At 37.5% G+C, this 27,095-nt stretch overlaps 1 protein-coding gene across 1 annotated transcript in view; it reads left to right on the plus strand.

The window, feature by feature from the left end:
• Window positions 1–27,095, plus strand: part of NR5A2 (nuclear receptor subfamily 5 group A member 2) — an 89,212-nt gene that overhangs the window by 40,969 nt on the left and 21,148 nt on the right. Inside the window, exons 5-6 of the mRNA XM_008926843.3 lie at window positions 10,424–10,543; window positions 20,258–20,405. Of these exons, the coding sequence (XP_008925091.2) occupies window positions 10,424–10,543; window positions 20,258–20,405 (268 nt within the window). The remainder of the gene's footprint in view (window positions 1–10,423; window positions 10,544–20,257; window positions 20,406–27,095) is intronic.

The following is a 27,095-nucleotide window of genomic DNA, read 5'->3' on the forward strand; positions in this document are numbered from 1 at the left end:
AGACCTTACACTCTAAAAGAAACAGACCCTCAGGCAGATTAGTTAAAAAAAAAAAAAAAAAAAGAAGAGAGCCAAAGAGAGAATTCAATCCATTACCTGTCAGTGACATAATGCTGAATATTTGCATAATCTTGCATTCATTTTTACTTTTAAATCATTCAGGCTATTCTATGTACCAGGAAAATTGCCCTGATATAGACTTATGTAGCCATATTTTAAAAAGTCCTAAAACACCTCAGAAACACTTATTAGAGGCAGAGTTGTGATGCACTTTCCTTTGGTAAGACTGGGATAAATCTGGGATTAATCAGTAAATCTTCTTACATTTGGGTGTCAAAGTAATCTTTTAGTAAAGTAAAATCTTCAATTATAAAATTCATATTAAACCTAATTACAAACCAAAGTAACTAGTACTTACACCTAGATTAATAGTAGATTGCCAGACACTTGAATACAAGCAATGCAAAGCAAGATTTTTTGAGGAAAACGTTGCCATTTTATTGCTAGCTCTTGCCCACTGACAAAGCCTCTGCCAGTCTGACTGAAACTTAGCTCCTACAGTTGTGGTGTGTGGTGTGCTCGTGGGTGAACGCAAAGTAATTAGAGCAACCTGATTCTGTTGATCATTATCCCTGCTGTCATTCAGAAATGAGCTAAGAAAAACCTAATTAATTAGATGTACATACTCTCTCCATTTTTCCTAAACACACACCTAATCTTCTGTTGCATACAGACATATAGGAACCCAATTTAGACATTCACAGTTTTGATACCTGTGCCCAGCTGTGACAGCAGAGAAAGTCCGAGGCTGGCTGATTTGTGTCACAGTCCACGGACATTTTTGCCTATAAAGTTCCTGCTCGTTCTGTGTTCTGTACTGCAAAAGTTCCTGTCAACAACATAACAAACAGCCCATATAAAACCAGTACCAACAAAGATATTTTTAAACATTAAAATTAATCTTAACTGCAGTGCTAATGACAATATGGGATCTGGGCAGAGTTGTGACAATCTTATTTTAATGACACTTCAGAGATTTCCAAATTAGACTACAGGAAACAGGAAGTAGGAATAAATGAAACAAAGCCAAATGAAAGGATGAATGGGAAAAAAAATTAATACATACTTGCCAGTTCCTTAAACATTCATTCAATCAACACTTCCTGTGATTTTTAGTAGCATGGCTCTGTCTGCTCTTTCAAACTTGACTCTGTTGGGAAAGGAGCTAATTTTTTTGAGGATCGTGTTCATAGTTGAAAGGATTTAGCTGGGTGGTAGTAGCTGCATGCCAAGAGCCTCTTGCAATGCTTTTAAGATTTAAAGGGAAGTACTAAGTCTTTTGGATCATCCCCATGTACCTTGTTGGATCATGCATCACTACACCTCCGCAGCCTACTTGTATGACTTCAGCTTCCTTTGGTGGTGTTTTTAAGCAATTTTTTCTATCAAGTCAGATGGATACTGGTTTAATACATGACAACCTCCATTCATAATGCTGATTTTTCTTTCACTTTCTCCGTTAGCACTGGATCTTCTTTCTTATTTAATCTCTGCCTCAGTGACTTACTGTTACTGCTCCAGCCCTCGGGATGTAAGACAACATTTCTGTACTTTTTCTTCATCAGTATGCCGACTCCTTTCACAGCTTGACTGAAGATACTGTTTCTCATGATTTCTTACTGCTTTTGCTGTGGCATTTTTTGGCTGTTCTATTACAAATCAGAGGAAAACACAGTGGAATACATTTGTATGACAAGTGCAGTGTTCTACAGAAACTATGGCATCTGTTGTCAAAGTTGTATTACAGGTGACTGTCCTGTTTAGCACACTATAGCTCCCAGTCTTGAGACTTTAGATCCTTTTGTTTCACTGACTCAAGTACGGAGAAGGAAATTCCTGCATTTACATAGTTGGATGTTTGTCAAAAGTTTTAACAAGACTATGAAAAGTAAAATATAAACTAACATATTCTGATTACTGAAAAAGATTGCAGTGCTGTGCAATCAAAAGATAAAGAACATTTTAAATAAAAAAACTACTGATTGGATGATAATTACAAATGGTATGAAACATCTAATGTATTACATTCTTTGTATGGTTTGTCAGTGTGCAACCCTGGGTGTCGCTAATACTCACCTGGAAAATTATTCTTCTGCCATAATGTTAAAGTAACTTCCTGTTAGCCATGACTTCAGAGGATTATTTGCATATTCCCATCTGCATAACTGTGAATACAGTCCCACACTGTGTACACAAACCAGGTATCACCTGCTAAAAGAGAGTAAGATTTTACTTCTCTTATGGCTTGCCCTTTTCCCATACTGCACACCAGCTTGAATAGATCTACTGGAAATAAACACTAACCCCATTAAACAGAAGAGAAACCACACTGTAATTTAAAAGAGAGATGACTTAAGTAACTCATGTGGTAATGCATGCAAAAAACAGTGTTCTGGGGCAGGCAGCACTTGAAAGAATGGGACCCTAAGTGTGTTGAGATATTGCTCTGCCTGATACCATATTAAAGAGTCTTTCTGACATTAACATATCTCTCGTGTCACAAGTTAAAAACGTTTTCTATATGATGCTTACTTGATAGAGTTTTAATAGAATATTTATTTTGTTAAAAGTAAATTTAGTTCTTACTAGAACTTTGTCTTTAATATTGACAATCTACCTCGTATGTTATATTGATCTCTGTTGAGATTTGATGTTGCTGATTTCTAAGAAATTTTCCAAATGAGAGAAAATGTAGGAGGTGGAGTTTACCTGTAGACTCTTAGAATAAGTGTTTAGAGCTGAAAAATACAGAAGCTGTAAGAAAAATTAAATCATATTTTTTCCAGTGAATCACCAGACAGGAAAGGAACATTAGGTACTAGAAGTTCTTTCACATAATGCTAAAATATGTGACTTGGAGAAGACCACAGATTTTAATCACAGGCTGCTCTACATTAGAGTGAAACTGCTGATTCAATATATTGAGAATAAATTCACCAGCAGTACCATAAAGTTTACTAGACTCAGTCTTGTCTTCTGATTCCCCGGAGGACATAATTGTGCATCCTAAAAAGCAGATCAAACCTGCAAGGCTAATGATGAATCAGATGGGCCTAATTCTGATTTTATGTGTAAGACAAAAGACTTACGTTCATGCAAGTTAAGAGTTAAGAATATGGTCCAGCACAATTTTGCAGTTAGTTTGTTGACAGCAGAAAAAACAGGTGTTTTTCACAGAAACACAGCTATGGTACCAAAATTGCTACATAAACTACATAGTCTTGTCTAATTCTTTTAAAATTCTAGACCCAACTATGCATAAGCTTAGGCTGTACTAACATCAGTAAAGATACTCACAGAAGTAGGATTTTGAAGGTTAATTCTATCGGTCCAGTCCAAAAGAAAGCACCTCATTCTTCACTCTTTGAAAAAGATGCTGAGAATAATTAATTTTCCTCTTTCCTTATCTTTGTGTTCACTCTGAGAGGCAAGAAACACTGCATTGTAAGCAAAATTTTCAGTTGTGACTAAAAAGAAATACTTTTTCTTATTTTCAGTTAAAATAAAAAAAAAAAAAAGACCCGAAAAAGAAGGTAAGAAAAACACATTTATAATTCATCAGAAATAATGCTGACTGTCAAATACTAAGTCATTTTCATGCAGTTTGCACAGAGATAAATGTGAGGAAAAGGAGAAGAATATGTGTTGCATTTGACGCACTATATAATATATACACACACAAAGTTTATTGTAACAGCCCTTTCATCTGATGCTTGTAGAACTGAAATTTGTCATTTACCTTCTCCTTAAGAGAGGAGAATGCTCTCTAAATGGAGTCCAAAAATCCATGAGAGAGATCCTGTTCTTTAGCAGGATCACCATCTGCTGCCTGCCCTTACTCCTTCAGCAGTCTGAGGCCCCCAGACTCATCCACCTTGCATTGTATTCCTGCAAGAAAACAGGATGAGTGTGAACTGATGCTTTTCAAGGCTGCTTTTTATTAAAGTGTTTTGACTCACTGGAAGATCAGCACTGAAACTGGGAAGTGGCTGGTCAGTGATGTTCTGACCCGCTCTCTCACAGTGATCTTGCCCATAGATGTCCAGGGCACATGAGGGGAGAAGGTGTGGTAAAGCCATCGCTCTCCCCGTGTGCATTTGCTGAACAGGAAATACCACACGCCTTTCAGAGCATGGGCACCACACCCTCACCCCTTCACAGTTCAGAAGGGTAAAAGTTTGGCGATTTTCAAAGGTATAATGTTGCTTTGTGCTATAAATTCCTTATCTGTACACCTTAAAAAAATCAAAAGTGGCTTGATATTCCAAATACTGGTGTTTCCATGAGCAGGGAGTTAACGAAGTGTTTTAGTCTTTCTATCTTCCTCTTTCTCAGTTCCCTACTGTTGAATATAAGGTGAGCATATGAGCCTTTCTTTCAGCGAGGTATCCAGCAGTTGCTTTCCTCTATCTGGACACTGATTTACACAAAGAATATAGGAACTTAACATTTTGGATAGATGAACTTCCCGTTGAAATAATCTGACTCTGACCAGTGGATTCAGAAGTTACTGAAGGAGGAGGTACACACACACACAGGCAGACTCCAGGTATAATTGCACCCTTATAACAGCCTCTTTGCATGCTTCATAGGAGCAGGAAAAGGCATACACTGAAGTATTTCTGTATTTCCTTCCATTTTTAAATCAAGACAAATGTAAAATGCTACCAAACTTGGACAGATTTTATATTCCCTTCACAATCATTTACCCCAACATGGGCTTGTAAAGATCACTCCCTGCCTTCACATAGAAATTTTATATAACACACAGGTTTCTAGTAAAGAGCTGGAACAACCATAGTTAATATTAAAACATTTCTTCTTGAACTTTGTAGCATTTTATTACTGATGTTATAGGTAGTAATCAGATTTTATTAGGGCATTCACTGATTCTGAAAGTTACGTGCATTCACTTCAAAAACCACATTGGTTGTTACGTGCTGCTTTTTGACAGTAGCCTTCCACAGGAGGTTTCCCACTGTTAGCAGCAACTCATCTGGAGAGTCCAAATCCTCCCCTATCTGTATAATGATTTGGAAACCATGCATGCATTCACAAGTAAAAAATAGCCTCTGGAGTGCACTTGTCTTATAAAACTTTGATTTGAGGTGATTTGCATCACTATGGCATAAGAAAATGGAGTAACAACTCAAACTATATGTCTGCAACGACTTGTGAGTGATCTCCTAACTGCATTTGAAAGAAAGTTCAACCATTGCTTGAACCTGTATGCTTCAGGCTGAACAGTTCAGACAGATGTTTAATCACTTCATATTCACTAGGAAATGGCTATTCAATGGCCATAGAATTTAAAAGTGGCACTATGAGATGAGCGCTTCATATTATTTTCTATATTTGCATTCCCTTCTGGAAGCATAAGTAAAAACAATTCAGCTGAATCCAGCACAGTTTTATCACATAAATTTCAATTACCATATTTTTTAAAAATCATTAGATACCCTTTTAAATTTTTAGTAGCAGAAAAGCCCAAAGCTATAGTGGCAAGTTGATGCAAATGAACAGAGATGAAAAAGGATTCTCCAGCTTCTGAGAAAGGGAGGTATAGACTGGGTAAAATGTGAGCGCAGTGTTTAACTGAATCTGCAGCAATAATTATAAGGAAAATATTTAACTTAGAGCAACACAAAAAACCCATGACCCTGAAATTTTTAACAGGTAATTCATCAAGTGTCAGGCTGAAAATACCCCTTCAGAAGAAAAATTATAATAAATTTGCAGTTGTTGGTTACAGTATGCTAAATATTGTGAAACATTTTCCTAAAAGAAAGACATAGTGTGGTTTTGATAAGATTAAGGTGCATTTCAGCAAAGCATACACATTTTTCTTCGTTTTACTGTTTGGCAATTTCAATGTTGTTCTTCAGAGAAAACAAAAGTTTATAATGATTAACGTTCTGTGCTGTGGGAAGCATACATTCTACAACAATACTACTCTTGTGTCACACTAGCCTCCCTCATCTATAACATCAGCACAAATAGTTTTTCAGATGAGTAACCAGCATTTCTGAGATAAGTCCTTCCTACAATTGATAAGGTGTGATTGTGTATTTCAGTGTCAACAGAGGCCTCAGCAAGACTGACAAACTTCCATGGAGTCCTGTGTCAAAAGCTCAGGGCCCAGATGAGTGGGAGTCCAGGGTTTAGCAGACAAATGTGACGCCACCACTCCCAACCCCAGACCATCTTTTTGTCCTGCCCAGACACAGTGTGCCACCATAGTACTCAGGATTAGACCTTTATACATCAAACTGAGAGTCTGTTTCCTTTACTCCTGGAAATATTCTATGTGGCCTGCACTACACTGGCAAGATAAACTATGCAAACTAGTAGGTGCATCTAAATGTATTCCCATGCATGCCTGTTTTTTAATCCTTGTTAGTGGAGAACTCAGGAAAAAAGTGATTTAAAGTTACCTTATAATTCCAGTTGTCAGTGAAGGAACTCGGGCATGCCGCCGTGGAATTCTGTGTTCAAACCTGTATTTAGATATCTAACAGAATCAAATTTATTGTGCAGATGAGCAATACCACACCTGTGCTGATAACAACTGCCATCCTCTGCTTCTCTGACAAAGTACTTGCTCCTTCTCTGCCCCAGCAGCATCACTTACTGTCTCACAAACCCTTAAATTCTGCATGTCATCATCCTCGCACTCAAGGTTTTACGCACATCCAGCTCCCCTTATGTCTTCTCACACCACACTGCCTCCCCGTTCCCCTCATTTAAGGCCTCCTCCTAAGCACTCTCTTTGCTTCCCTCGTCAGTTAACAGTGTGATGTTTTTCTTATTTCATACTCATAGCATTATTACTCTTTCATGCCACCCCGCATGCTAGAAATGATCTCCTATTTCTTTTGAGTCACACATCCTCCCTTACCTTCTTCCACATCTTTCTTTAAAAGGCATTTCTTCAGCAACAAGTTCCAGTTGGTGTGTCTTCATCTGAATGCTAATGGCCAGAAAGGACCTAAACTTAACCATGTGGGCACAGCATTCACTCATGCTTTTGCTTGAGGGTAGATAGCTGTCAAATGGGCATCTTGTTTGACAACTTGCTTAGGTAAGACATGGGTTACATTAATCCTTGTGTCGGTGTTCTCTTATGGCAGGGAGCAGCTGCAGATCTGGGGAGTGTTCTTGCAGCAGGCAGTTCTTGGCCATACAATGTTTAATTTATAAGCATTCTCAGTAGTTGGGACAACAGACAATTTTTTTTTGTTGGTGTTAAAACACTGATAGTACTCTTAAAGATCTCTGTGAACTGAAAAACATCAACATTTAGTCAGCACAAGTTTTCGAGCTTGTTTGAATTCAATATATACCACAATTGAAAAATTTGTTGATTATGGATAGTCCCAGGCTGGAGCTAAGTTATCTTGGTGACAGAATCTTATCTTTGCTCGTGCTTCCCCTGGTAATGGCAGAGTAGCATGCTCCAGCTTTGGAGTCAGGAGACTGAAGTCCAGAAGAGGCTTTTTCTGCAGAAGATTTTCCTCTTCAGAACTGAAGATCAGTTCTGAACTTCAGGATCAGTTCAGGGCACATTCAGTTGAATGCATGCAGTTATTCTGGTGAAAGGCTGACTTTTTCATTTTGCCAGAGAATGCACTTTCTGCAACTCATTTTTCAACGTGCCATGGAAACACAAACGTGTTTGTGTATTGGCTGAAGTTACACACATCATAAACTTTACCACCTCATTCTAACATGCAGAGTGATGCGTTACCATTTTTGTTCAATGTGATCTATGTTGTTTTCTGTTTTTCATGTTGTTTGCGTTATCGAGATAAAGTGTGTGGTTTTCTGCATCTGCATGTCTTTCAGAAATAGGCTGGAACTGGTCACTTGCCATACATTTTAGTAATCAGTGATCCTCCTTAAAGTCATGTCTCTTTCTTCCTAGTATGAAATGGGAAGCATTCTTCTGCCCCACCAGTTTTCTTAAAATGGCAAAAGCAGCTGGATCTGATAATCTTCTGCAGGCCACACTGTGTTTGGGATGTGTATTGTGCTTTTTGTGCTATCCATTTTTATAGGCGTTCACTGGTTAAACTGCAGTGAATACAGAGGAGTAGATTTTGTGAACCACTAGCAGATGTTCACTGTTGCTAGTTTTATGAGTCTTGTAGAACAGCAGGAACAGACTATGTGCAAAACAATTTTGTTGTGATTTTACCATCTCACACTGTTTTCACAGCACTGGCGTGGTAATGATATGATAAAGCTTGGGAGGTAAGCTTTGATTGCAGACTAGCTGCTGTTGGGATCTTCAGAAAGCCAGACCTGTAAAGTGTAGTTTGTTTTCAAAAGCCTGTGGCTGAGACAGATGGGTTAGCTGGAAATATGTAATTTATAGTAGAGTCAAATGCTTGACCTCTTATTCAGGTATAAGTTGTTATGACATGGATGCTGAATATTTAAACTGTCTCACAGTTTGTTTCCTTCAGATGTAAGCTGTGATAGCTTTGTGTGAAATGTTAATTTTGGATGACTGGTGTGTTCACATGATTTATTTGATTTTTGTGATTTTTCCAACACGTTTTTGGTCAGAGGAGAAAATTATCATGGAACAGCTTCACATAAAAAGCAAGAATAATAGAATCTGTAAATTTCAAACATATTTTTCAAATAATTAATTGAAACCTGGCCAAAGTGCATCAATGTGGTAATTTACTGTCTCTCTTGAGCTAACAAATCACTTGGTTTAAATGGTTTTGTAGTCAAATACATGTTTATGAAGAGGAATAGATCTTTAATAGCAAATCAGTCTTGCTCTATGATCTCTGTGGGAGAATGGGATCTGTGGCACACAGACTCTTCTGCCTTTGAAAAGTTAAGAGAAAGTTAAGATAAATGAAGGAGGCAAACAGAGATTTTAATATTTCAGATGTTAAAGTCCAAGCTGTATGGCAAGTAACTAGAAAGAGAGAGACAATACTAAGTAACTTTCACAGATGATGCTACAAAAATCTATAAGTAACAAATGTCACTTCCTTCTCTATCACACAACCAGAAAACAAGCTTGAAATAATAAAGTTCAGAAACGCATTAGGTCTTATTGAAAAAACGTGAAAACATCTACTGCATTATCTAGTTCAGCTCATGCAGGATTACTCCTTGTAATGTGGTTTCCTGTGTATTACAAAATCTGTTTCTAAAGGAATTGAAACTAGAACCCCTGAAAAGCAATTTTAATAGTTCCATGTCTCAGAAATTCTAGATATTGCTCCACTTTAAGTATGCTAATTTATTTTTTACTTCTTCTGATTTATAGCATTTTTAATCTGTTCAGAAATTACTATCTATGAAGATTCTTAGAGTCCTTTCAACTATATACATGCTATGACCACACTAAATTGTAGCAAGCATCTCTCAACTCTTTCAGGGCACACATCGGAAGTCAAAGACTTTGTTTCATTTTGAAAAGAAGTCAGTAAGATCAGTAAGAATAGGTCCAGAGGATATTGATCCTTACGATGACTTAATTTCATAATCTGCCTTCCACTAATTTGTGATTTTTTCCCTCCCATTTCCATGGAAATCCTAATTATTTTTCATTCTCTAAATGAATAAAACTGAATGCAATCCAGTTGTAATTGGAGTCATTTTAGGGACATATTTCATGGTTCTCCAGTATGGACATCCCAAATAACTTCACAAAATCTTAATGCAGATTGCTTGTGCTGAGTGCCCAGCATGTTCCTTCTGTTCCCAAATACAATCAGTGATGTGTCTCACTGCTCACTACTGACTTTCTTGAACTGCCCTTTCTTACCCTACCAGTGACCCTTGAAGCTGCTTAGCTTCTGTTCATGAAGTGTTATTCTCTTTTCAAACCTCCACAGCGATTTTTAGAAAGTGTTTACCTCTCTCTTCACTTTTTCCTTTTGCAAGGGACATACCTGTGACTTGGGCCTGTTGTAGCAATAATGCTCTTGAATCTGCAGATTCTTTACTATTTCCAGAAGCTGAGTTACAAAGATGGGGAGTATGGCAAAGTTCATATCAGCATTATTTCTGCTCCTCTTGTTTTGGGTGAAAATAACATCCCATTGGCATTAGCATTTTATAAATACACAGTTATTATTACTTTGCATAACAGTGCCATAGTTCTGTTTTCCATTAATCTAATCAGGAGTAAAATTTCTATACACTTTATGGATAAAGGTTTCAGCAGTGTCCTGTTTATTCAGCTGAGAATAGCAATTTTGTGGGTTAATAATTCTAGGTAGCATTTCTGTTCTCATGATGTTAGCCACATGCTTGAAGGAAGACTGTCTCCATATTGTGATGTAGACCTACTCCCAGAGTGATGCCACCAACGTTCATGTTTACTTTACAGGTTGATGACCAAATGAAGTTGCTTCAGAACTGCTGGAGCGAACTCTTAATTCTAGATCACATTTACCGGCAAGTGGTACATGGGAAAGAAGGCTCCATCCTTCTGGTTACCGGGCAACAAGTGAGTATGTGGTCTTAGAGAAATATTGATGTCCTTTTTTTATAATAATTTTCAAAATAGCAGGAGTTTAACTAGGTCAGAAGCACTCCTGTGTTCCCAGAGATTCTCCACAAATAATGTAGATAAAATGACTTGTGCACTCTGCTTCTAGTCCGCTGATTACAGTTAAACTTATAAAAGCAGATATAATCGCTTTGCTTTTCAAATGTACTTGTATACTTCAGTGATTGAAAAATACCAGATGAGAAATGTTTCTCAAGAAGTTGCATTTCCTTGGGGCTAAAATGGTTTCTGACAGCACCAACAACACTCCTAAACCTAATACTTTAGATTTAAGCAAGTATAGCTTATTTCGCCTTCAGAATTGTGATTTACTGAAAAGAATCACAGTCAGAAATCTAGAGAACCTGCAGCTTACTACCTCAGAAATATCTTGGGTTTAGAGACATACACACATGTGTGAGAAACTGGGCAGCTGAGACATCTAATCACAGGGAAATTATTCAGTCCAGAGGCTATAAATGCAGATATTATCTCAGGAGCTGTCTCAGGATAGGCATCCTGCAGTTTCTGCACAGCTTTCCAAGGGTTAATTTTCTTTGGGTGTCAGATACATAGATCTCCCAAAATGCAAGACCTGTAGTCTGGCAAATATTATGAAAACAGTGAGAAAACCCAAAAGAAATAGAAAGTTTTGTCTTCCTCATACTTTCCAAAGCACAAAGAACTTGCCAGTAAAATAAGAATATTATTCCTAAGATTATTATTCTGCTTTTAACAGAAAAATCACAGTATCAAGGAGAAGCAAACTGTGCCTGGACAATATGTTTCTGACTCAAAGTGAAAACAAACAGTGGCTTATTGGTATTTAAGTAGCTGCAAACCAAACTATCTCAATTTATACACACTTGGGAAAGAGCTCCTTTTTCTGTGCCACACCGTTTGTGTCCGCATGTTGCGGAATCTCCTTACAGCTTCACGTATAATTTTAAAACTGAAGCCATTTCTTAGCACTGAGAACAAGTGTTTATAAGAATCAAAACGAGACATAAATGCTTGAATTTATGATTAAAAGGTCTAAAGTAGAAAGGAGAAATTATTGACTTTTCCAAGTAAGGAAATGGGAAAATTCAAATTCTAGCTATGGAACTGACTCCTGCACCTTCACGGAAAGTCACTGGCCTGTCTCAGATAGTAGTGTATTCCCTAATTATATTAGAAAAAACTAGTTGCATTGCTCTTGACTTATATTGATACTTTTGAGAAAATGACTGATCCCCTTTCTATTTCATCATCTACAAAAGACAGACAATTTTACCAGCAATTAGTTCATTTATCACACACAGTGCTTGCTTATTCCTGTGTTTATAAAGCTATAAGTATATTGACAGTTTTCTGTTCCTGAGAGAACTGCTAAATTAGTGTCTCATTTGTTATGTGATTAGCTAGTTTTTAATGGTACTGAGTGTCTAAGTCCCTCTGAAATCATTAGAGACATTTGAATATCCTTATGTTCTAGCCATTGTGCCCATTTTCCCACAGTAATAATTTTTATCTTATAAGCCATTCTTTTCTTGAAAAAAAAAACAAAACAGGCATACATCATCTCCAGGCAAAGCAAAGCGTTTCTCCACTGTTGGACAACAGGTAGCAGGACACTTATTAAATGTACTATTCCAAATCAGTAGCTGGATTTGGAAGCTGTGTATTTCAAAGCAGTCTAACTAAATTAAAACCTGGCTAAATGGAACTGATTGCATCCATTTTTTTCCCAGGTTTGTAAAATAGGTTTAATGCATTCTTCTTTAAAGCCAGTTTCAGTTTTCCATGCCAAAGCTTGTAATTTTGAAGCTGGTGCAAGACTCCCAGAGTCTCTCATCATCTTCTGTGCTTTCCTCTTTGCACTTAGGCTGTTTGGAGGGCAAGGAACCATATTACTAGGCTAGCAACAAGAGCACTACAGTCAGTCCTTTTCCTTATGGATGGACTCCTTGCCATTTCATTCTTGCTAACAGCTGCAGAACACACACCCATGGATGTGCCAGAGATTTTTTGAGAAATAGGGAGACACTAGACAGGAAGTAAATATGCAGTCTCTGGCTGCTGATTTTGAAACTCGAAGGATTCTAAAATCTACACGTAATGCCACTGTATTGTCCTGATTTCATTCAGCTCTGGTCACTGCCATCCTGGTGGAAAAGTCAGAATACTTCCAGGAGCAGGCACAGCTCTCACTGGACTGTGAGTGCCACACGTGCTCACAGAAAGGCCACTGGTCATTCAGGTATTGCAGAATGCCAGTGCTGTGCCAGTACCTGAGTTGTGTATTATTGATCATTCCAAAATGTTTACTTTAAAACATCATCTATTAAAATTATTTGCATAGATAGAAATAATTTCTTTGAAGAACCTCTTTTATTTAGGTCGACAAAGCTGGATGAGCTAAGGAGAAGTTTTAGAACACCTAGAATTGCCAGAGCCACAAATCTTAAAATCACAGAATAATCCAGGCTGAAAGGTATTTTAAGGAGTCACTAGTTCAACCCCCAGCTCAAACCAGGTTTCTCAGGGCTTTGTTCAGTTGGGCTTTGAAAACCTTTAAGGATGGAAACTGCAAAACCTCCATGCACAGCCTGACCATTTTCATGGGGAGGAAATTTTGCCTTAGTTCTGGTCTGAACTCTTTTTGTTTTTCAGTTTACACCCAGTGCTGGTCACTCTCCTCCTCCTCGAGCCCTGATGCAAAACACAGAGCCTGGGAGACCTTTTTAGTAAAGACTGAGGCAAAGGCAGCACTGAGAACCTCAGCCTGGTCTGCTCCTGCTGCCACTAAGTCATCATCTGAATCCAGCAGCCGTCCCACATTTTCCTTGTTCATTCCCTAACTATCAATTTGACATCCCTTGGAAGTTTCAACTACAGCTGAACGCTTTTGTAACATCATCTCTACATGCCAGTGGGCATGGACAGTGCTTCTGCATTACTTGTCCTGAGCCATTCCTGGCTTCAGCAGCTGTACACTGCCTTTACATCCTGGCTAAGTTGTGAGTTACTTTTTTAGACAAGTTGATCCAATCCAACTGTTTCTTTTCTTAAATGTCAAGTTGGACTGTTTTCACAGCATCAGCTCAGATTGTTGCATTCTAAGACACAACACCAGTTCAAAAGTATTTATGAAAGGACAATTATGACTGTGTTCTCTGTAACAACTGTAAAATAATCCTAGAAAGCCACACTTCTAGACCCGGGTACTATGAGTCTTTGCTAGTGCACCAAGTGCTGCATACTTTCTGGTTGCTGTCCTGATCATTTCAGTTTCTGCAGTAGAGACAGGGAAAAACCATTCAACTATTTCATAAAAATTAATTGATTAAGGTGTGGAAAGCACTCTGACACTTCTGATGAAAAGTGTTTTTATTTCTGCTACCAACAAAGCACTATGAGCAAAATTACAGTCAATCATCTGGCTTTCAAAGATAATAACTTTAAACTGAGGACCTGAGCTAGATTGCCAAGTTTATTGCCTGAGAGATCAAGATTATTGTCACAAGTTGGTAAATTTAAGACCTCAGAAGCCTCACTCCCCGCTTTCCTTAATATATCCCTCCATAAAAGCTACTCATAAACACAGTCCTTTTTACAATCACAATCATGGTAGAAGCTGTAAGGGGGGAACATACCACCACTTAATTAGAACATACCTGCTCTCTCCACTTAGACTGCACAGCCTCTGTTCCTCAGACACAAAAGTCAAACTTCATCCAGCTCCCCAGGGCCATACCACTGTCAGTTCTATACTAGGTATCTAAAATGGGCCAGTAGTCAGAAGCATACTTGATAATTTTCAAACACGTTGGCTCAAAACCCATTACCTTAGGGCACTCCTATCACATTTCCATATATCTGCATTTCCCTCAAGCCACTGGCTTATGAGTTTTACCCAGTGTCAATCCACTGTTCCCACTTTGATAGGCAAAAACTGTAGTCAGCAGCTAAGCAGCAAGCTTTGGCCCTTGCACAAAAAGACTGTATTTTATTTTGTTATTTATTTGGTTGGGGTTTCATAAATGAAGCTCTTTTGTGTGTATGTTTCAAGAAAGCACTTTTTTCAGATCATTACAATTCCTCAGCAGTTCCTCGGAAACAAGTTCGTCCCTATGCTGCACACTTCATTTTCTGCACTAAGTACTGCCCCTCAGCAGTAGCAATTACCATTTCAAAAGGAAATAAAGTAGCACAAATGCATTTTACAACTCTCAAAATTTCATAATAGAAAACAGCTAAGGAGTGATTTGCAGTGTAGTGGTTAACTGTAAATCATTGCCAATATGCTCTCCACACGCTGAGTTTTGTAGGTTTGCCGTGTGGCATGTAATTTAACAGACCATTTCCAATTATAGAACTTTAATTCCTCCAACTCGAGCACTTTTCTTTTGTAACTTCTACACCAGCAACACACTGTCAGCTTCCAAGGCCCAGCACACACAGGGTAGATACTAAAGCTCTGCACAGAATATCATTGTTCGTGAATTTTCATGGAACAGTCAATACACAACATCTGAATTGTAGCCTCATCTGGGCAGACACAAGCTGCTGCTTTTGTTCATACCTACACTCTACTCATTGTTGCCAAATATTCCCTCTGCTGAGTTTGGTCAAAGCCTTTCTGAGTTAGCATAGCCTTTGATTTGTTACCCAGACAGTCACAAAAAATTTCCAGTGATGCGCTGTCTTCAGATGAAGTGTATTGAATATTCAAGCTCAGCAGTGATTTCATATCATATCATCTCTATACAAGAAAGCACAAAAGTGCATTACAACACTTTGGTAAAGAAATGGATTCTATTGTACTCTAAGCTTCCTCACTTCAGCATCTTCATACTCACCATTTGAAAAACTTAATATCACCATTGCTAGAGTAGAAAATTTAATGGTACTGATTAAAATAGCTATCCAAATAGGCTTAACAATACTTTCATTATTATGTGTTTTATAACATCTACTATAAATTAATCTATATATGATCAACTACAGGGCATAGAATTTTTCCACTCTTGATGTATGAGTTTTTCTGAAACTAAGGTAGAAAAAGTAAATGCAGTACTTTGAAGTGTTACTATTCGCATATTATAGCTAATTATCAAGCACAATAACATCATCCTAGGGGAAAGGTCCACTGGCAACTTAATTCATTATCTTCTATCATTGTGTATCATGTTAAAATGACAAGCATCTTATGCTGCATAAGTCAACACAATTTTAATTAATATATCCAAACCTGATAACCTGTAGATACAAACATATCTGCTGTTTTTGTCCATGCTGAGTCTTCCTCAATTTTTGTATGTAGGTGCCTCTTCAAAGTGTTTTCCAAGTTTGCTTAGAAATGTAACAGAAATATTGTTTTTAATGAAAGCATTAATCCTATGAAAAGCTCAAAATGAGTTTAATAACCACCACAGTTGCCACTGAAATATATAATTCAGGAAACAGTAGAAAGGTAATTATGGTTGTGATAGTAAATTAACTTGTTTGCTATATACTGTGCTGAATGAATCCTTCCAAGAGTAACTCATCCACCCACATACCATGCACTCGAGCCAGCTCACAGGCTCTCAGCAGGGTCAGGACTTCAAAACCCAGGGCAGGCTATTGTGGAGAACTCCACAGGCTTTCAGTGCAGTTTGCAGCTGAGGAGGGAGAAGTGGGGGAGCAGCCTCCCAGCAGCAGCAGCCAGATGTGCTGGCCAGGGTTGCAGTTGCACTGAGTAGAACAGGGAGGAGCAGGATGATCCCACTGCTGCACACAGGCACCCACTACCTCCTTTGCCTTCGTGCCCCAAACACACAGTAATCTAATTTACTAAATTAAGTATGAAATCAATCTTTCATTAACTTGAACCGCCTTAGTCTGCCAGAACGTTCATTCATTATACAGGTACTGGATAGAGCCACAGCAGGGGCTGTATTCCTTAGGTGTACAATTCCTGTATGGCTGGAAGGAATGGCATTCAGGGATAATCAGCACCTTGTAACAGCCATCAACAACTAAAATCACTCTTAGGCTTATATTCTTGAGACTATTTCAAGCTTGCTGAAGCATTGAAAGAGATAGTACAGTTCCACACAATATTTCCACATGATCCCATGATCATATTCTAGAAATCAAACACTGCTTAATTTTAGGATTTTAATTCCACCATTAACTGTTAGACTCTGTTTTGTGAGCATAGAAAGGAATTGATACCAGAGCCCACCACCTGATTCTGCCAGAAAAGTTACCATCTGAGCCCAGGGAAACCAGGGATTTGTCTTCAGGAGTCATTCATTACCATGATAAATCATTTGCAAAACAAAAAAGCACAGGTGCTCCCTGCCTTTTTGGCCTTCAGCTGCAGCATTTATTTAGCCTAGGGTACAGGAGGAATTCACACTCCTGTTTGTCTGTGCAGCCGTTACTTTACACCCATCATTTTCTTTCCAAATTAGGTTCTGTGTAAGCTTTGCCAAAGCTTCAGGTTAGAAAAATGCCAGTCAATGTACCATTTTCAACATCAAAATCAACTGTGAAATGAAATAGTATTAATTGGAAAGCAAGAATAATTTAGTTCAGTTGTGGATTTGATGTTACCGAAAGTAATCAATGGTACAATATAAAGTAAATGCTAAGACTTCAGTATGCAATTAAGCATTTTGCACAAAATCCAAGCTGGTTTAATTTTTGTCTTTTGAAAGTGGTTTTAATCATGAATTGGAAGGTGTAATATACCTTTTATTATCAATTTCTGCATACAGGTCCAAGCAAGCAGGACAGCATACACTTAACTTAATTGTGACCACTTTTTCAGAATAGACATTAACTGAGGCTTTTTCATGCACAGTTGCTTTTGTATAAACTGATTGACACCTTTGGGGGTCGTCTTTCCACTGACTCATAATTTTGCTCACTCTTGAAAAAAGCCTTCTGCACACCTAGTATTCTCTAGTTAAAGCTGAAAATTCAACTCATCATATTTACACAATTAAAAAAAAATCCATTCTGCGTTGTTTTTAATTGCAAATCCTACTCAAGGGACCAATTCTCCTGCTTAGGAGGCAGCCCTGTGCCTTCTACTAGAGAACCAACTGCAGTCAATTATGGTAATGAAATGTCAATAAATATAAAAATTTAATACAGCCTGTTCCTGGTGAGTGGCAGATGAGGACTTGCCTCCCAGACAAATTTGCTGGTGCTGCAAATATTAAATGCACCTGAAAGAGTAGCAGGTTGCCCGAGAGCTCTCCAGTAGAGGGATGGTGGGAGATCCAGGCATCTACTGGGTTTTTCCATTATGGCATAATCGCTGCACTAAGGCCACTGATATTCTTGACATTCAGACATTTTAACTTCTTATTATGAAGTGAGTAGCATATTTTCCCCACAAACTGGAACCTCAGTGAGGGATTTTGAGCTTTTTTCCCCTTCTTAATAGTTACAAAAGGGAAATTAAGTTGTGAAATTTGATCTTTATATGTGACCAGTTTCTCAATATGAAGTAGTTGAATCATGTCACTATATTAAATTCTTTGAGTAAAAAGTATTTGAGGTATGTTACTTTATTTTTTCTTATTATTTCTATAAGTAAATATGAATAAGGAAATATGTATAAATGTATGTACAGAAAGAGATAAATAAGAGGTGAACTAGAAAGTAGATTTTGAATGACAGTTTGGCTGGGATTTCCAAAAATCAGGTCCTAATTTTGTCACAGATTTCTTTGGCCCTGAGTAAGTGATTTAATGTCACTACTTCAAGTTTCCCCTGGTGTAAAAGAGAGCAATAAAACCTACCTCACAGGATACTTAAGCATAATCCATTGTCTTAATTGAAACATAAGCACAACTTGAACTGCTCCAACTCTACAAAGCATCAGTATTCTTAACCTCCATACAAAAAGTGTAACTTCATTTTTCTTGTGCACTTGCCTTCAGTCAGTTTCTTGGGAGCAGTAAGAGTACATATAAAAGAAATGTCTTATTAAAAGTCAGTAATCTATTGATTATATTAAGGTCATTACTAGGAAAGGTTATTTTTAGTTTCTTTCAGTCGTCTGTCTTTCTTGGCTGAAATTTTGTCAGGTTTAAAGTATTTTAGGATTTTTTTTATTGTTTTACTGCCATTTATACTTGAGCAAAATCAATAGTTTAAAAAAAAATAATTTCGAAATACATGTTCCTTAACAGTTTGGGTTGGGTTATTTTTGAGGGGGTTAAATATGTTTTAAGGGATCAGAGCTTGGAAAAACAAAATTTTGCGGTATTGGTCTGTTTCCTTTGATGGTACCTGTCCATTCCTTATTAACTACTTTATTATGGAAGACCTTAAAGACAGGATAAGAGCATTGATACCATTAAACAAATCACTAACCCAGAGTGTGCACTTACCATTGTGCTTAGTCTTCGTTTACAGCCTTCACTTACATGCGCTCACACGAAATATGGTTAGCAATTCCCCTGTTGTTCTGGAGGCTCCTAAAAGAGAAAGGTTTTGGTAACGTTAGAGCACCCAGGCGAGAAAAAGGCATTTTGAAAATGTGTCACTGACCCATTTATGGCTCAGCCAGTTGGCCAGGAGTGGTTCCTCATGGGGGCAAGCAGCACACCAGGCCATTTCCATGGGACAGTGGCACTTGTAGGGAGTTATCTGGCACTCTGGTGAACAGAGGCTGAGCATTTTAGCTGAAGCAGTTGCTCAGGTCCCCCTGGTTCTGACCCACCAGTTCCACTGTGCTCCATCCTGCGCCATTGCCCAGCCTCACAGTCACAAGCCTTGCCTGGGAGCCAGCTCAGCCCGGCCCCTGCACTTCAGCTTCACATCATGGCATTCTTGTAGGCTGCAGCACCCTTCTCTGCTGGTCCCTATCCATGACAAAGCTCATAGACAGGTCAGCCTGCCCTGAGAACAAACGGGCAGCATGACAAGGGCAGCAGGTCACAGAGCAGTCCCTCTTGTTTCTCTTCCCCCAGGGAAAGCAGCTTCGTGCGCTGCGGTTGCTGCTCGGGACAATGTGAGTGCAGCTGGCCCGTGTCACACACCTGCCAGCTCCTCCTGCCCCCTTAGCAGGGCAGGACTTGCCAGAACAAGTGTGTTCAAATCAATTCCAACAAATAGCAGGATTTTGTGTAGCTAAGGAGAACAGAAACCACCCACACAATACCTCTGTTTCCTGTGGGAATACACCGACATTTTTGGGCTTGAATAGATGTTTCTGGCCAAGTTATGGACACTGGACCAATTCCCACAAATATCATGTCCCTGTGGACTAATACGCCCAGTGTAGGCACGAAGCTCACTTCATCAGTCTTTTTTCACAAGATCTTACAGTTACAATGAGAACAAGAGACACCAAGTGAATAAAACAAACCAAGATGGGGACAGCTACAAGTGTCATAAGCAGTTTTCATGTATAAAGCTTCTGCAAAAAGCTAATACAGACAAACCAGCACTCACAGCAATGTGACATACCATCAAGATATATGGTTTAATATTATTTTCAGTAGTGCTAAAATTGGTTTATATATAAAGTCATCTTGATACTTGATAATATAATTAAATTGAGAATGATTCCTTTATCCAGGAGTATCACAATTGTATGTGATTGCTTGAAACAACGGTTTGCTTGAAAGTGGTTCTGTGGCCGTGACAACCAGACAGGAATACTGTCCTCTTTTACAGGTGGATTATTCCATAATAGCATCCCAAGCTGGAGCCACCCTCAACAATCTCATGAGCCATGCACAAGAACTCGTAGCAAAGCTTCGTTCCCTGCAGTTTGATCTACGAGAATTTGTATGTCTCAAATTCCTGGTGCTGTTTAGTTTAGGTAGGTACATTTTAATCTTCATACTTAATGGTGTTATTGTTTGGGGTTTTTTAAAACATTTAAAATATTTTGGTTTTCTTAAGTTTTTCATGAAACACATTATGAAGTATATTTAATGAGGTTCACAGTAATCTGAGGATTATTTTTTAATTATCAGTTGCAGGGAAATTATGTATAAGGACTAAAAGTGTGTTTCTACAGAAATGACTCCTAAAACTGTGGAATTTAGTGGAGTATTACAAACTTTCTGTATTTCTGTATGCGATTACTGAATTTTCCAGAACAAGGATAAAATTCTATTAGATATTCTAGAGAACAGTGGAAAAGACAGATTCCCATGTTCTTCTGTGATATTGAATACAGTTATGTAAACCAAATGGAGTGGGGATATGGCTGAAATTTCCCTCTTTTTCAAAGGCATCTGTGGTAAGTATAAACAATCTCCTTTGCATACGATAACTGTCACATTGGAACCCATAAATGAGGAATGTATCTCATAGTTTTTTAAAAAGTGAAAGGAACTCCTGAAGTGCAAATTAATGATAGTAGCTTTATGCCAGATCTGGCTAGGAAATAACCTTTAAAGCGAAGATTGTTTTGTACTAGTGAAGGGGACAGAATGGGAAAGATACCTATGCAAGACAAATTAGTTAAACCAGTGCCCTCCAATAAATCAGTCAAGAAAAATCACTGGTGCCAGGAATAAAAAAGGGTTTAGGGAGATGGATTCCTATTGACTTCATAGGAGGAGATTTTTCTGCCTGTCCTCTGTTTCAGGTTTGCACTTTGTTGACTTAATAAAGCAAGTCTAAATGAACTTTACCCAAGTGAATTTTTGTTTACTGGCAGACAGTTGAACAGAGAGACTTAAAAACATAAATAAGGTCAGACCTAGCTATATCTCTGTAGCAAAAACACCTCTTTTACTGAAAAGGTGTTTCGTCTACAAAGACAATGAACAGGTAAGCCAAACACAACAGTGAGAGATAGCAGCAGCTGGTGACATTACATAATACTTTTCTTTAATTTTCAGTTTAGAAAAAAAACTTCTGTAAAGGAATAAAATTCTAAAAAGAAGTTTTTTTTAATACAATTACAAGTAGACTAAAAGGAACAGTTTAGGTCACACTGTAGAACATCGATTCCAGTCTTAAATATGTCCCTCTGTGGTATTATAGAATTTGAAACTGCTTGAGAAAATTTTAGATTAAACTCTCTTTAAATGCAGGGAGCAAAAAAAGACTAATACTTCAGAGGTACAGGACACAGTACCTGTAGAAAATAAAAAAGAAGTATTTTACAAATTAGAATGAAATGAGAATAATGCTAACAGAATTGACTGTTATGAAGTATGTCCATTTTGAATCCTAGGAAGAGATGATGGATTTCCCTGGTAACTGTTAATATTTTGTATTCGAGGCTTCATTGCTTTCCATATCTTAGATTCAGAGAAGCAAAAGCAAACCATCTGTTGCAGAAATTATGTTTTATGAATTAATCTGATATAACAAGAATTCATATTTCCTAATTCCTAATAAGTAGATTTTTTAGTCATTATACAGTGGCACAGAAATATCTGTAGAGCCTGTAGCCTTCTTCTGATAAAATATTTAGAAGATTCATCTCAGTTCAGCAATATTTTAAATTAGCTGAATAAGTGAAGTGCATTTGGAAAATTCTCACATTTAGGTGGCCTTTTTGTTTGATCATGTTCATCAGCTGTTCTAGTATTTTGCATTGATTTAGGAATCATTCTCACACCTTTAGCTCTTCTAATTCTGCCAGGTACTATGCTCAACTTCTGAAGCAGTTGGGCAGGAATACCCTACAAGCTTGTACCGAGCCAGGTTAGCCAGTTTTTCTCTATGCTGCTATAAAAAGAACTAATTTTGCTGCTAATAGGAATCTTGTAGTCACATCACTTGCATATTAAAGTGATGTAGCTAAGAAAGGTTCAACACCTTTGAAATGGATTAGCTCATTATTTAGCGTACTGCAGAATTCTGTTTGCTAATAGTCAGAGCTACATGTTACTCTGAAAAGAGTAAAATGTAAAGATGGTATCACTTAACCCATAGGACAGAGGCAAATATTTGATGAGAATGATGACAAAAATTAAATGAAAACCACACATACTCTTTCCAGCTAAGTACTTAAGTTTGTGGCCAAAAGAATGAGTGAATCATCTAGCTGGAATTAATAAGATGCCTCACATCCTAAGAGTGAGTCAGATTTCAGAAGACATTGAAGTGTCTAACAATGCTGGTAGGCATTCAGCAGGGCTGTCAAGAGTAGCTAAGCATCAAATTCTACATAAATAACGGGGAGCAATTATCATACCTAAAGTATCTCAGTGCATTTGACACATATCTACAACTCTTAAGTATTTCAACAGAAAACTGGTCTTAATGCCAAAAAATATCACTTAATCAAAAAAATATTTCAAAAACCTCAGCTGTTTCTTGTTGAAAATCTGACCCTGTAATGTTTAATGGAATAAAAAGTGCTTCAAGACATACCAGCCTATTTACATTTCTAGGGATGTTCACACCAGTGTTAACCAAGCCAATAAAACCTTATACTCTTGTTCTTTAGTACAGCGCTTGATTGAAAAAACAGTATCTAATATAAAGCCTCTCGAAGGCAATATGAACTCAGTAATCCACAGAATTAATTTATTGAGAAGAAGCTGTTTGGTTTTTTATAACCATATAGATATAAGGCTGCCTTGTGTAGGTGGTTGTTATTCATGGCTGTACTATGTTGTCTGTCTCTTCACAAGACAGCAGACTCCTTTAGGGCAAAGAACCTGGTCTCTGCCTGTTTTCTTAACATTTCACAAGTTATTATCTTATTAAACTAACAGTAAAATAATGTTCAAAACCCAAAGCACTTAGAATAACTTTCTGAAATAGAATTAAATCATATCAGTTTTGCTTGCTGGGTTTTAAATGAGAGAGATAATTGTTCATTATCTATTTGTGAGAAGTAACAAAGGGTTTATACAGGAAAATCCTTTTGATTTTTGGCAGCATTAAAGAAGATGCTGTTGAAGCTCAGACAGATGCATATTTATTGTAGCCTTTGGAGACAGCAATCACAACTCTTCCTGAATCAAACTGCATGTACCCACTTCAGTGAGCTCAGCTCCATTATGTAGTGGGCCATCCAGTCTGTATGGGCCCATCTGACCAACACTGCCAAGTACATGATGGTATTGACTCAGCAATTATTCAACAAGCCAGAATAGTTTGGTAACCAGTCTCTTAAGTGTGACATCTCTTTGGTTCAGTGCTATATAGTATTTATATACCTAGAACTACATAACTTTTAAATTCCCTCTCTCAGTTGTGAAAAGCAAATGTTTTTACAGCTGGGTAGTTCTTACCTCTCTGTATGTATAAGTCTTTCATGTCCACAGATCTTCATGCTTCAGTGACTGCCTACCCTCAGTGGTCCTCATGCATCTTTTAGTTCAGTCACTGCCACTCTCTGGAGAGGAGCAAGTCCATCACATTTAGATTACTGTTCTCATCAGATAACCAAGATGGAGTCATGATAACTCAGCAACTGTAATAACAAAGTGGATGGAAAGTTAGTGGCCAGGCACAAGTTGCAAAACTGGGAAAGACTAAAGAAATCTTTGACAGACTTGAGTGTTAAACCTACTTTTAACACTACTCAATGAACTCACATCCTACACATGGAACCTCTGAAAAACATGCTGATCACATAGTTGTGTAACTGTTTATCAGATTTACCACCAAATGAGAATAAATATCTCTAGCTTTCTGAAAGTTGACCAAATTGAGGATAATGTGATTTCTTTATCCTAATCCCAGGGTAATAATACACCTAATTTTTCTATGGCATATAACCAGTATAGCCCACGGTACACATTATCAAAAAGTAGTTCAAAAACTAAATACAAGTGATTTCCTAGTTGTTAATAACTGCTGGTTTGAATCAAAATACATTACAGATAGAAAAAGCAAATGTGTCAGTTTATCAGCCTCTTTGAATTTTCATTACCACATTTGACACTAGTTTGGAAACTCCCCTCTTTATTTGTCATAAATCAGAATTAGAAATAAAACAAATAAATGAAAACAAACAAAAAACTCATCCCACGTGATCTGTAGAATTCTCTAATTCAGGGGCTGAAATAGATTCGGGTGCTCCACTAGGCTGAAATTTTGACCTAACTAAAGGCAAAGAGAATTTCACACAGTTTTTAGCAGAGCCAAAATTTGCTTCCTAACACAGAATAAAGTTCAGATCAAATTTTCAGTACCTAAACATGATAAATGACTAAATATAAATGATGCTTGAAGAACCAAATGAGTGCCTTAAATGGGATATTTTCTGTCATCTTCATTTTACCATCCAGTAGCTGTACAGACTGGTCACTTAACCTGAAATCAGCCTTTGTTTTCTCTTTATCAAAACTTCCCATTTGTCCTGCTAGTTTTTATTATCTGAACTCAGCAAGGATGATTTTTCAAACCTCCCATCAGAGTAGTTTGTAAAGTGAAATGCCAATAGGAAGAAAGTTAGACATCATTTGACCCATGTCCAGGCACTTGTCCAGCTGTGGAGCTAAATGCTAGACTAGGCAGCAGTTGACTGGTACTACTCCCTTATCACTGTCAGGACACAGATAAATGTACTTCATTTAAGAAATGAAGGCTTTATCAATGGACAAATAATTGCAGAGCCACTATTGATCTCATATCTCACTTAACATGAGACAGGAGGGTCCGGTAAAAATAGTAAACATTTAATCATGGTGGACATCAAACAATGGGCTCTTGCTTAAACAACAAAAAAAAACCTAACAAAAAAAGAACTCAATTTTTAAACAAACCGCAGCCTTACTTAAGGGTTCGGCAGAAATCTATCTAAATCTGCAACACTCCGTTCTCATTTCTGTGAAAATGAGAGGAATATTAGCAAATTAATCTTTCCTTGCCTTAAGTCTCCCTAAATTGTCAGAGCTGAGATAGGAGGAGGTATCTAAGGTTCTGGGCCTCACTATTTGTGCTTTTGGAAAAGAAATGTGCTAAGATCTTCATACAGATGAAACAGGCTGAAATGAAGCATTTCCAAGGCAGACTCTACTCCCACCACTCACAGAACTAGAAGGAGTAAATACACACCCAAGGAGCAGCAGCACAAAGCCTGACTGTGCTCCATTTCACCTGGTTCCAGTAACTCACATCGATGCAGTCACACAGCAATCTGGAGCTGAAGAAAAAAAGCCAACTCCAAAACAATATTTTAAATGAGCTATCGAACTTTTTACTGCACTTTACGTAACAACATTGTTCCATTCATTGTTCTGTTAGATTTACAGACTAGCAGAATCTCTGCCTCAGTGAGCTTGCAATCTAAATACACAGAAAAGATAAGGAAAAAAAATGCAGCAGCAAACCATGATGAAACATGAAGTTGTAAATATTTTCACTTTCACAGTTTTTGCTGAGCGTTTAATTTGAGATACCATGTATGTAGATAGGAAAATAAGAGTATAAGCATCAAATTGAAGTAATATGACAGGGAATATTTACTAAATTTTTGTAGTACTTATGGTAGTTAAGAGCACACAAACAAAAATAATAGAAGAATTAAATGAAGAAATTAGTGAGGCAGGAGGTTTTATCAGAACAAAAGGAAAAGAAGAAACAAGACTGGAAAATTAGACAAGAACCAATTCGTGCAGGATTATAGGTAACTAAGTGTAATACAGATATAAAGGTATAACCTAGCAAATTTTGCATGTAGATCTTTATTGCAGATAAAGATTAAATAGGTGCTGCAAATTTGAAATGAAAAGTATTGCATGACAGTCTTCCCTGGCAAGCCAGTGTAAGCCAGTAATGAAGCACTTATCCAGGGATGGACTTGTCATCACAAATGTGTCCACTTCTCATACAGTGACAAACAGTTCTTTGGGTTCAATGCAGTCTTCTTCAAAGTCGTCACTCTGACTGTTTCTATTTTTGGTAGTTTGTAAATATACAACTATTTTTACACCTCTTTATATATATATATATATGTGTGTGTGTGTGTGTGTTATTTACAATACAGATGTATAATTGAATTCACTGTCAGTTTTCTTACATTCATCCATTCTGTTACACAAGTGTACCTGTAAAATTGCACCTGGTAAACACTGGTAATAGAGCAGGTGAGGGGTTCTGTACAAGTAGTATTCCAGCAGGGCTTTTAGGCTTCCCCACATTACATCTGAATTTAGAAAAATTCTTACTGCACACTCATCTTATCCAGGCTCTTATCTCAACTTTAATGTCCAACTACAGTAAGCACTGGAGGGTAATACTGGCAAAGAAACACTTCCTAAACTTCATGTAATCATTTGGAATTCAGGAAGGATCGATTAGTATTCAGGAGATGTGACTGCTCAATATTTATACCATAGAAACTTGGCAGAAGCAAATAATGGTACATAAAGCTGATGCTTGTCTTAATTAAATGCAGTATAATAGGTGTTGGGGATAGTTTTTTAGTGAAGAGAGCAGTTTAGCAATGACCAGATATAACTCATTCTGAAGTTCAGAGTTTAAAACTAATCAATATGTATTTATAACAAGGGAGGAACTAAATATCATTTATTACTAGCAGACAGCTGACTAATAGTAAAATCAAGATTTATTGAAGTACTTTTTC

The sequence above is a fragment of the Manacus vitellinus genome, unplaced genomic scaffold, assembly GCF_001715985.3.
Source record: "Manacus vitellinus isolate BGI_N305 unplaced genomic scaffold, ASM171598v3 scaffold_44_pilon, whole genome shotgun sequence".
Classification (NCBI taxonomy): Eukaryota; Metazoa; Chordata; class Aves; order Passeriformes; family Pipridae; genus Manacus; species Manacus vitellinus.